This window comes from Chroicocephalus ridibundus, chromosome 2 (genome assembly GCF_963924245.1).
Source record: "Chroicocephalus ridibundus chromosome 2, bChrRid1.1, whole genome shotgun sequence".
NCBI lineage: Eukaryota > Metazoa > Chordata > Aves > Charadriiformes > Laridae > Chroicocephalus > Chroicocephalus ridibundus.
In genome coordinates, this window is record NC_086285.1 from 102,360,590 (window position 1) to 102,373,408 (window position 12,819).

Sequence of the window (12,819 nt, forward strand, 5' to 3'; positions counted from 1 at the left end):
TGGGCAATGGTGGATCATGCAGGAAAATTTGACAGCTTTTCTACTCAGAGTGCTGCTTCTGGATGTGCCACACAAACCAATGGAAATCAGTTATTCTGTGTGTGACCATACTCTAGGAGAAGGAAGTTTTGTTCCCTCTCTCAGTGGAAGTACTCATGAGAAAGCAGAGAAAAGAGGTTTTGCCAAAACATATTTTATAAGTTACTTCAAGAACAACAAAGCTACTCTTCTCTCACAGAAGATTTAGGAAAATTTAGCTGTATTGCCACTGAAGACCCTGGACACAAAGCTTATTAAAATGCTTCCTTTTTTAATTCACACCTCCTGACAATGCTTTAAGCAGAGAAAAACCAGGTCTGACCTAATTTGTACATTCCAGTATAAGTGCATTTTTACCAGAGACTTTGTTAAGCACCAGATCACCAGTCCCATCCCCAGTCTCAAGAAACTACTCAGTTATTTTTATCATTCTAGACAGATGTTTGTTCCTCCATTCTTGTTCCCCCACAACGCAAACCCCACCACCTCTCCAAGAAATTCATCTGATGCCTCACCAGCCTTCACCGACGGAATATTAGTTCCTGTTGGCTAACTAATTCTTCCTTCCCAAATGCTTTCACAAAGCACCATTTACCTGGAGAAGGTTTATGGCTATTTTCACTGGAACAGAAAATGTGACTGATCCCCCTTCAAAGCAGCATTACTTCTATAAGCTTCTACAAGGGCGTCAACATTTGAGGAGAGTGTGAAAAGGACTCCAGAATGCATCTTCAGAGGTCAAGGTATTTTACAGAGCAACAAAAAGTAGCTAAAGGTAGCCATGCTTTAACAACCCTGAACCTAGTTTTCATAGTACACTATTCAATACCAATTTTTTTTGCTAAAATTCATCATTCATAAAACTCATTGGTGGGGGGGCACAGGTAGTGAGCATGGAGAAAACAGAGGAACAATGGCTCATGGGGGAATTCAAATAATATCCTGTCCTGGCTACTCCCAGACCCATCACAGGAGAGTGATGTGCCCCAGCATCCACGTGAAATGCATCAAGATGAATCAAGAGGAGAGGCCCTGGGGAGCTCTGCACAGACTGAGCAGTGTTACTTCCCACAGGGGCTGGAACACAGTATGGAAGGCAGGGAAAGGGCATTTTGGGTTTGCACTAGACATTAGCGGATATTTAGGGGAGAAACCAAAGGCAGAGAAAGGGAGGAATGATTCTCACATTTTTATTTTTAAGCACCATAGTTAGGGGCTACCAGAGAAATAAACACTCCGTACAATTCTATTTCTAGATTCTAAACTTGCAATCAAGCTTACAATGAGGAGAGGCTGAGGGAGCTGGGCATGTTTAGCTTGGAGAAGAGGAGGCTGAGGGGAGACCTCATTGCCCTCTACAACTACCTGAAAGGAGGTTGGAGAGAGGTGGGGGTTGGCCTCTTCTCCCAGGTGAATAATGACAGGACCAGAGGAAATGGTCTGAAGCTGCGGCAGGGGAGGTTTAGGTTAGATATTAGGAAGAATTACTTTACTGAAAGAGTGGTCAGGCACTGGAACAGCCTGCCCAGGGAGGTGGTTGAGTCACCATCCCTAGAGGTATTTAAGAAACGTCTAGATTTGGCACTTCAGGGCATGCTCTAGTGGCAGAGATTGTGGGGGTTTTTTGTGTGTGTATGGTTGGACTCGATGATCTCAAAGGTTCTTCCCAACTATGAAGATTCTATGATTCTATGACAGCCCTACCAAAAAGGCGTACGGTAAAACAATCATTTTTAAAAAACGTTTCCACATGAAGCACCATCACCATTATTTCTCATAAGCCATACCTTCAAAAACAGCTTTATTGGATAATCCCAAAGCTGGCACAGTTGCACCTTCCGGAAGATCAGATGATTGCTGAATTTAAAAAAAAAAAAAAAAAAAAGTTTACACACAGATTGTCGTGTAGGTTCAGGTTTCAAAGGCCACATTTTAAGGAATCCCTGTGATAAAAAGAGACTTTTTCAGAGAAGTGAAAGGGGGCACTTTGAAAAACTCCCAACTCATCCAGAACATACCCTGCACAAAATTACAACCAGTACCCTGCCAGAAAGAAAAAAAAAAAAAAAAGCTTTTCTAAGGCCTCAGCTCAAGGGTTTTGCTGCAAAGCATGCATCTTCGTCCCTAAATATGGGTTTTCTTCCACAATCTTAACTGTTCTAGGATATACATGATAATTAATCAACTGAGTGCGCTGCAGTTTTTAACACAACAGGACTGACTGGGAAACAGTCTGTTCTGAGGTGAAATAATAAAGTAACACTTTGTAAAAGGGGACAGAGGGTGAGTGCCTGTGCCCACACCCTCAAACACAACAGAGTACATAGCACAGAGACACGGCCGGAGTACGTGGCTGTTTAGGGCAGCGCAGAGGAAATACAAACCATCAGACATAAAATACTTCCATAAAGCTATGGGGAAAAAGCCAAAATCTGGAAAGGGTAAGTGAACTTGCAGCCCTTTGTGCAGAGATGGAAAGATTTAATAGCTGTAAAACCCCTTCCTTACAGTGTCTGCAAAGTTCAAAGAAAGCCTGTTTTACAGAATTGGATTAATAATTTAGGTGACAGCTTAAAAAATTATTTATTTAAATGTTCATATTTTGATAAGAAAATGTATGAGAGAAACACAGCAGTCTAAGGCCTCTAAAACAAAAATAGTTCTTTATTACAACCCAAAATATAATACAATCCCATGGATTTGAACTGAATATAATCCTATTCAACCCTTTCTGAATGGAAAGCTGGCTTTTTGGGTTTTAAGTACTTCTTTTGGGAAGGCATTTGAGGCAAATTAAGAAAAAGCTTACCCTCTAATGAAAAAAAGCATTCACAGAAAACAATTTCAATAAAGATATTTAAGAGTAGCTGTATCATTAGAGCTCACACAGCCTTCCTCTTTAAACAAAGCCCATGTGAAACACTTCGTGATATCACGAATCAAAAAATAGCACTCAAAAGGAAGAGCTGATAAAGAAAGTCTACATAAAAGTAAAATAATGACATCTGCCAGCATTATAAAAGCACAATGTTATTTGTACAACATCATTAACGCAAATGCTTACAAAATCTTACGAATTAAAGTGCTAAACAGCTACTTATGTAACTTCTTGCTATCAAAAATGAATCGATTTCTTTCCTGGATGTTTCAATTGTTAAATTAAATGGAAAGGCTAATCCATCTCTGAGAAGCTGCACAGGAAACACTGCTTTTGAGACAGAAATGCAAAGAGCATGTAAGGTACTGTACAGAGGCAACTATCCTGAATGAGGTCTGCTCTACAAAATGCAGAGAAAAACAGCATTAAAGCAAATGGGGAGCAAAGGACAGCAACTCTGCAGACATCTTTCCACAGAGTAGGAAAGTATACTTATCAACAACTAAGAACTGGAATGTAAAGGCCTCAAGAAAATTCTCAATGCCAAGAGGAAATAAAGCATGAGCAAGTGTATATTTATAAATATTTATATGTAACAACTAACTATAGTGCAGAAAGCTTTACTCTATTTCCAAGCATACAATTAAAACTACACATAACTACACAACAATAATTACATCTAGACAAGACCACTACACCCTTAAATTAAGGAGAAGCAGATTCCCAGGCTTTATTGTTTGCTTTCAAATCACAAAGTGTGTACAGTAGTCTACTTGGTCTGACTTATTTAAAATTTATCCATACTCTTTCCAATCTTCAGACAGACACTAGGTCTTGGTTTAGTTTCAAATACAACCTGTGTTATAAGACAATACCATGAAAATACGTATGAAACAACACACATGGAAACAAATAGAAGGGAAAGGAAAAACAAGGTTAAGGTTTCAGAACCATTAAAAGAATTTTTACGGAGTTTAGTGCAATCTGACATTTTCTAAAGCATTAATTTTATTTACACAGAAGAGGGCTGTCTTCATTTAGCATTGCGTTAGCATACTTACGTGGGAGCACAGCTTCTCCATTGGAATTCCAGTGATGTTACTGAAATTTTCTATAAAATTCTTGGGAGCACGAAAAACTCGAAGCACTTTTTCATCTGCTCCCGACACAAACTGAAACCGGCCGATCATTGCCAGACAACGCATGTCGTACCCATGTACTTGAGGCCTTGCAATTTCATGCCAGGTTACCTAAACAAACAGACACGCAGTTAAAAGAGAATTCTTAACCAGAGAAGCAGCAAGACTTTGGGTTCCAAAAAGGTACTAATACTTTACTTGCTGACTTTATTAACATAAAGGAAAGCTAACAGCAACCTTCTACTGACATTCAGAAAACTAATGCAAGCTCACTTACATCAGTTAAATCCTATTTTTCCACCAAACAATTCCTGTAATTAGTAAACCGTGTCCCTGCACAGATATGCTTAAGGCATTTGCTTACCTTTGTTACTAAGGGCGCACCACACTTACTGTGACTTCTTTATGCTACACGGTCAGGAATAGGACATAATTTGCTTAAGCAAAAGAAGGATCGTATGTTACTTACTACTTTCAAAAACTGTAGCTCTGAAAGATGTAAGAAAGGTAAAGATAATTACCTTGCTTCATTCACACAACAGCACTGCTGTCAGGGAAAGGTTCCTACTTTCCCCCTTTCTTTAAATACTTGATTTTAATGAGATCATTTAATAGAAGCTTTGCAAAAAACTGACAAAATTAAAATAGCTTCTTATAGGAAAAACATCTGGAAAATCCTGACTATTTTAGAAGTGTTTTCATTTGAAGTATTGATTTTTTTTCTAGTTTCCTGAAATACTCATACCCATGCTTCAAGTATTAATCCAAGAAAAACAGACTTAACAGCTGACCAGAAATTAAACAGACAAGTTAGTTTTATAGTCACACTAAGCAAAGAATATTAGCTTCTTCAAAAAAAAAAACCCAAACAAAAAAAAAATGTTCTCTGGCAAATACTAAAAATCTTTTCATGAAAGTGTGTCATTTGCTACTACTCCTGCATGATACTTCAGTTGGAAAAACGCGGTGTGCTAGCAGAATTAGAATTAGAGTACTTCAGCATTACAATGCTTGGAAAATTGCAGCCAAAACAGAATTTACATTGTACTAGATATCATACAAGCATAAGGAAAGGCACTACATTGACTGCAAACTGCATGTATCACACTGAAAATTCAATTGAGTTTTGAATGTTGAAGCTTCCGATAGAACATAAATGGGATATCTGAGAAATCCTACAAAATCTCATGTTTTCACAAGAACTTGATTATCTTCCAATGAGAAAAAAGGATTCTTTTAACAAACAAGCAAACAAACAAACAAACAGTGCAATAAACCCCTCTTACTTTTTACTAGGTGCATTTTTGCATACTTAGAACACAGCACATAATAGGAAGAAAAAGGAAAAAAAAAAAACCAAAAAAACAAAAACCCAGAGCTGTTGTACCCTCCAGATTAGAGATTAGGGGAAAAGGCAGGGAAGGAAACTGAAGATGTCCTTCCACAATAAAAGACAAAGCTTAGCACTTGAGCTGGGATTGCCACCACTTCCGTGGGACCTGGAAGAAGGAAATCAAGGAATTGATGCCAAATTCACTCTCCCAAAAACATCAGACATCCTGTGCTGGTCTATACAACAGAAGCTTTGATGAGACAGTTGCAACAGCCACCCTTTGCCTCCCCCAACTAATAGCACAGTTTGCACAGGGCCTCATATGACTTCAATCAACCTAGTGTCGGCCAGCTTCCCAAGTGGAACATTACTAGTGTTCTGCCAGAAAAAGCTGTATTTGTAGACGAGGAAAATGCATGAGCCACTAGAAATGAGAACCTTTGCATTCCTAGACAAGATTTCCCACGCCAAAATTTAGACTTATTTTGGCACACATAAAGTTACTCATAAATAATTCTTCCTGAAAGTTGCTTGCACACGTACCAACTGCACTCATGCAGTTTAGATAATCATTCTAGTAAAACAGAGTCATGAACAAAATAGTGTAAAAAACAGAGTAAGAATTTTGCTTAGATTAAGCTTGTGCAAAAAAATGCAACCAAAGTTAAGTTTCTTTACGATTCCCTATTAGAATCAGCCATGTATGCCTCCTCCTGAGTTACTGCAGAGGCTGGTTTTTAAGATCCTGGGAGAACACTAACTGAAGGTAATCTGGAGACAAACTGTGGATCAAACAGCAGTCATGCTATGTGATTGCTAAAACACTGCCATTAGTATTTTTAAAGTGAAAATACCACATACAGAATGACCAAATCGCGCTTTTACACAATCAGTTTGGAACAGATCATGGCTAGGGGAAATTTAGGTTTGAGTTACATTCAGGTGACTTGTTCCAAACTCAGGACAGGCAAGCCCTCTTCACCAAGCTCGCACAATCTTTGAAGACAGTACCTCTGTCTCTTGTTTTCTTTTCCATGGAGCGAAGAGTCTAGTAGTTTGATCAGAACCAACACTGATGATAAACTCTCCTTCTGGATCCCACTTTACATCCTCTACGCTGTTAAAATGTCCTGAAATCACAACTTGTGGAGTCCATTCTTTCTATTAAAAAAGTCACCAAAGAAGCAAGGATTTTCAATTGACTGATTGGCATATTCTAACCAAAATAAAAGTATCAACATCTTTATTAAGAAGGCAGAAAAAAAGACACTTGGATACAGCGAATCATTAGAACTCCGAATGGCTAAAGATTCTGATTTATTGTTCCAATGTAAAAGAAACTTGTGTTATTGCTTCAGCTGCCACTTCTGAACAAAGCACAACCACAAAAGAGGTCAGTCTATTCTACTGACTTATGGTTCCCACAGGGAAGCAACAGGTTTTAGAGCCCGGGAGATTGCAACTTCCCTTCTGTGCAGGAGTGAGACTCCTACAAAATAATATATCCAGAGAAGGACTATTTCAATCATCAATTTTCTATTAACAATAGAACTTATCTCGAGTGACATATGATTCTTTTAAGTACTACTACTATTAAAAAACAACATACCTTATTAACTGTAGCCTGTTTCCAAAGGTGTAGTGCTCCATGAAAAGCATGAGCAACAATCATTGAACCATCTGGACTAAACTGGCAGTCAAAAAATCCAAGGGTATTGCCACCCACTTCACCGACCCGCACCTGAATAAATGATCAGAAGTGAATTACCCATGAAAATGGCCTTTCATTCATATAAACTCACTCTAATCTCATGAGATGAAAATTTAGCTATAGGCAAGAGTTCACGTTATGCACAAAAATACCTTTAAAGAATATTTTGATTGCAAAGTTAAACTCTAAAATATCAGGTGAATTAATGCTGCATGACACTTTAATGGAGCCTCCCTTCATAAATATCTTGGGATAGGATCTTGCTCAATCCCCCACAGGAAAATAAACACTACACTAGATGAGACAAGAACCTAACCTTTCTACGTTTCAGTCCAGTCTGTTGGATGCAACAGTTTCTTGTCATCTGTTGCCTTGCTATTGCTCTGTTGCACAAAATGGAGAAACGGTCCAAAGGAACAGTGGTTCCCAATTACCTTTTTTTTTTTTTCTTAATTTCCAAGATTTACTACCATATTTCCACTTCCCTGTTTCTCTTTCAAGTAACATTGTTTGCCAGTGTACATACAACATTAAAAGATTACATAACATTACATATAACAGTATAACATTAAAAGATTATTTAAGTTACATTTTCAAGTTTTATTCAAGAGACGAGACTACAATTCCTTTCAAGCTGAACTCTTAACAGTTCCCCCATTATTATACAGCTGTTTTTAAGATCACAATGGAATGAGTCCATACCTCATTCTAAATGGCAGGGTGGACTAGAATACCCATTTTATTAGCAATCATTCAAAAAAAATATCGCTCATATGGAAGTGATTTTGATATGCCATGCTAGAGGCAGAATTCTAGTCTCACCTCTGACCAAGGGAATGATTTTGTGAAGACTTCTTGTTCATCGTATCAAAATGAAAAAGAAAATGGGTTGTTCCCCTTGTGTCCTTCCTCCCTGCATGCTTCCAGCTTAGGTTTCCCTCCCTCAATGCAAAAAGGATTGCTGCAGTTAAAATGTCTGATCTGAACTGCAAGCTGCATGTTTGAGGTCTAACCAATGCAAATGGAACGTAAAAAGATTAACAATTTGCAATAAGCTTTACTGCGCAACCCATTTTTAGAAGCTTGTAAATTTAGCCACCACTAAGTGTTATAACTAGGGACAACAAATGGCATCTCACCCTATTATGAAGTAATTTCTACATCAAGTAGAAAGGCACAAGAACTTTTCAATGGAACAGGGGAAAAATTAAATGCACTACTGTAATTCTCTTTTTTTTCACCCAAGAGAGGATTATAACTTTCTTTGCGCCAGGAAAGATCATGAACAATGACTGGCATAACCCAATACAAACAATTTCAGCCGAACTATTGCAATTTGGAAAAGAAGGTCAACTGAAAACAAAGACATCTAGGAAAGCACTAGATAAATCTGGTTGTACTACTTGTTTATTTAGGATGATCCACATCAGATCAGCATTCAAAATACCACAGTGAAACGTAAGCATCCAGCTTAAATGGAAGAAAAACCAAATGACAGCCCATGAACAAGTTACTGTGAGTAAAACTAGGCTTGTGAATTGCGTGTCAGCTGCTCTGTAGTAACTGCTTGGCTGCACATTTCCACAAGGATTAGCTACAAATAATTCAGAAGGGTTTCTTCCCCTTCTTACGAGGAGTACACAGTGCATGTTCCTATGCAGCATGTGGCTTGCTATACTACAAATGACAGTTGAGCACAATCTCTCCTTAGAAACTCCCCAATATGGTAATAAGCAAAGAAGCAATAAAAAACTTATTGCATCACATCATTTTGGAAAAATACAGTTTTACTCACAACACAGCATCAGATGATTATTTTTGCAATAAAATGCTTTTGCCTTTCTCTCTCAGCATTTTATAGAGTTTTTGTTCCCTACAGGACACACACGATGCTAGAAACACAAACTGAATACAGCATATATTGTGAAAAAGACTGACACTTGCCTGTTCTAGCCAGACTCCAGTTTCCTTATCAGGTTCCCAGATGATCACAGTTTTGTCCATTGACGCAGACAATATCCTCATTGGTTGTTGCATGCTGCCATCTACAGTACAAGGAAAATTATCACCCTACAACCTATGAGAATACTTTCTAAAAGAATCAGAGACATGCAATGCAGTACTTAAATGCCAGACTTAGCAGGCTCTACATTCTTGCCAGGCATTCATTATGAGCTATTGTATTTTTCAGCCATAATCTCCCAAAGGAAATGTAAAACACATACGTGAGAATAACCATATCCTACTGTTTATTCACTCCAAATCAATACTGAAACAAATGTAATTTGGAGGGAAAACTAGAGCTTCACAGAGAGACAGTGTAGCAGTTCTCATTTCTATTCCTCAAATAAGTTTTTACTGAGAGATTTACACTTTAAAACAAAATAATCTCTATGCCAGTATTCAGTGGTTGTTTTTTTCCAAATTAAGGGTTAGATTCACTACAGACTTCAATAGACTCTAGGACCTTGTAATACATACAGTAGTAAGGACTGCTCCCTAAAATGCGGCGAAACACTCCAGAAAAACGCCCAACACAGCCAGAACGGGGAAGAGGAAACTGGTTGATCACCCAGTTGCAAAACCCATAAGAGAACCACTGAGGAACCTTTCTTGAGAATAGAGACATCGGTGGGCATCTCATGAGGTGGTATCTTATGTCAGCACCAGACCTCTTACCTTCTGCATTGAGAATATGTCTCTCAGATCAGTCTGCCTCTACTGAAGAAGAAAATCTATTTTGGGGAACCCAAGATTGGGCACACCACAGAAAACAAGAAGCTGCACATATGCAGAAGCATAATTCCAGAACACCTGGAAAACTTCATGGTCTAACAGGACAGTTTTTCAGACTGCAGTGCAAGACTTACATGTCTATATTGTGCCTAAACCTTGCTTTAACAGGCAAAATCTTTTATTGGTGTCTGAAAAAGAAATAAATTTAAATAACAGATAACTAAGCCAATATTTCAAAAGGAAGTCCTGTGTCTTTCACTACGGGTATCTTAACATTCTAATTGCACTCTACTGTTCAAACGTTTTATATACACTGGCAAAGCTGTGCTTTGTACTGATGAAGTCACCTGCCATCGGCAACTCTAAAACATCTCAGAAAAAAGGCACCTGTGCCAATACAATTACAAAACAGCATTCTGATTGTGCAAGCATGTCGAGTCAAGAATCTCCCTCCCTTATATGCCAGGCAGACACACACCAGCAAATCAGTACTGCAAACAAGGCTGTCAGAATTTAAAGATTTATAAAGAAAGATAAAGACTAGGGCAAAATGCAAAATTAAACTGTAAATAACATTTTTTTTTATGACAGTCTGCATTAACGTCTTAAAGCTACATGCTAGAGAAAACTGATACTCAAGGGATCCCTGGCGTGTTATATTAATGCACAGAAGACTAAAGATTAATCTTCTGAATGATGCTATTTGTTACTTGCTACTCCAAGAAAAAGAAAGGAGTGCTCTTGAGTTAATGCTTACCTTCTGAAGAACAGACATTTCAAATACATGTATCAAGGTAAACTATTAGAGCTATTAATTCACACTGATTAAACTAATTTGTACTCCATAAACAACAAATCAATTACGATAAAGCCAGCGCAGCTCAGTTATTTTATTTCATTCATTAAAGAAAACCCGAGTAAAAGACAATATCCATTTACTAATAAAACATTATTTGCAGGATTTTAAGATTTTCATACTCCACAGTGACAAGTGAACACGCAAACACAATTCAAAGACATGTGACTGTACTGTATGTACACAAAGCAACTGCTAAGTGCTTATTATCTTTTTACCTTTGGAAAATGAAGGTTGCCAGTGAACTGCATACACCCAGTTTTCATGACCAGCCAACACCGACTCCAAAGTAACTGCATATGTTGTATCAGTATCTAGCACAAATCAGAGAAAAGCACATTTTTTTCTAAAAGCCAAGAAAGACCAGGTCATTTCTGATATCTTCAGTGAAAAAAATCAACAGCTTTCATCATCTACCAATATCTCAATAGCCTATTGACATTGAACAGCTCCTTGAAAACCTACTTTCCACAAGCTCTGAGTACCAGACTGACTGGTATTACAGTCAGTGTTTTTTTGCCTCAGAGTGGTATTACAGAATTCGTGGAGAACTCTCAAGCAATTTTGAAATAAACGCTCTGACACTGGCTCTACCCATACTCTTAAGCATATTTACATCTCCAAGCGACTGTAAGTACAAGCTTTAACATACTCCAAGCAATGAGTCAGGATTTGTAGCAAGTAGCATGAGCACTTTTTACATATAACATCATACAAACTCCATTATATTACCTAAGTTGCCTAATAATTTACCTCACAATGTTGGCATTGTGAGCCTCTGATGTTACAGTGCTCAAACAGCATGTTAAATAAAGTAAGCCTACATATACTTACCTGTTCTCTCCAATACTTTTCTAAGGTTTAAGTAATAGTAGCACCTTTTAATGCATTGAATTTGAAAGAAAATTAAAAGTATGTTATTAAACTGGAGGAGAACTGCACAACAGCTTACCTCGCACAAATATTTCTCCTATGTATGTACTGCATTTGGAATGGGTGTAACAATGCATGTTGATATTAAGCTCTCACTGCTTTACCATTTTTTGTAACACATCATTAACTTTACATAGTCACTGCTTTAAAACAATAACTACACTTTTCTAAGAGCTGAATAAAAATAAGGTAGTCAAACTGGTCTCAGATTCTTTTAATACAAGAAATAAACCAAATTAAATGGTAATCACCTTGTTAGCTCCCCCGAAAACACAAACAGGTTTTGCACAAAAAGTTGTGCAAAAAGTTGTGCAAAAGAATTCTACAACTGCTACCTACCCTTGACAGTAAAAACATTCTCTTTCAGTCTTACGGTATCATCTTCAGTTTCTGGAATTTGCTTTGATTTTGTACACACTTTCCAAATTCTTATCAAACAATCCTGAGCACAGCTTGCTAAGAAAAGGTCTTCACCTATTTGGTTTAAAAAAAAAAAAATATAATAATTAGAGCCATGTTCTCATTGCTTTTTCATTGCAACCACTGCCATCACTAACCTACCATCTTTCCAAACACACACTACAGCATTATCTTGCACTAATATTATTAAAATTAAAGTGCACTAATTATTAGTTTCAATATACACCAATATTATTAATTTTTCGTATTGCATACAGTATCATAAACTGCTGTTTTATCTCAACACCAACTCACTCTCCCATTTCAAACTCTCTACTAGTTTGTAACACACTGACTATGGACATACCCCTGCTTATAAGACATGGAAGACATGGTAAATGCTGTAGATACACCTCCCTACTACTTATGGCCTTCGCTCTCAAAATTCTGACAGCCTCAGTACTCTTCAAGAACGCCTTTCCTCCTTTTCTTCCTTCAGAATTGCAGCGTTCTCTAATTCCTTCTATTTTATTTTTGCCATTGCCACAACTATTTAATTGGTTAGCATATGAATAGGTTCTCCTCTCAACCTCCTATTCATAAAAAAAAAAAGAGAGGGGTGGGAACAAGAAAAGTGCTATTTCCTCCTACCTTCCCCCCTTTGAAAAAGCAGCCAGCTCTTCCTCACACAGATACAGATATTTGCGAATTGAAATGGACAAGTTCCTAAAACTCCTAGTTGTTTGCATTTAGGTACCAGTCAGGTAAACATACCTGAAGCAAGCAAGACAAAAT

General features: G+C 37.7%; 1 protein-coding gene across 1 annotated transcript in view; it reads right to left on the bottom strand.

The window, feature by feature from the left end:
• ELP2 (elongator acetyltransferase complex subunit 2) overlaps nt 1-12,819 on the bottom strand; it is a 44,620-nt gene that overhangs the window by 13,816 nt on the left and 17,985 nt on the right. Inside the window, exons 8-14 of the mRNA XM_063326325.1 lie at nt 11,965-12,099; nt 10,911-11,006; nt 9,045-9,145; nt 6,999-7,130; nt 6,401-6,550; nt 3,979-4,167; nt 1,827-1,896 (exon numbers count right to left, since the gene is read on the bottom strand). Coding sequence (XP_063182395.1) covers nt 1,827-1,896; nt 3,979-4,167; nt 6,401-6,550; nt 6,999-7,130; nt 9,045-9,145; nt 10,911-11,006; nt 11,965-12,099 — 873 coding nt within the window. The remainder of the gene's footprint in view (nt 1-1,826; nt 1,897-3,978; nt 4,168-6,400; nt 6,551-6,998; nt 7,131-9,044; nt 9,146-10,910; nt 11,007-11,964; nt 12,100-12,819) is intronic.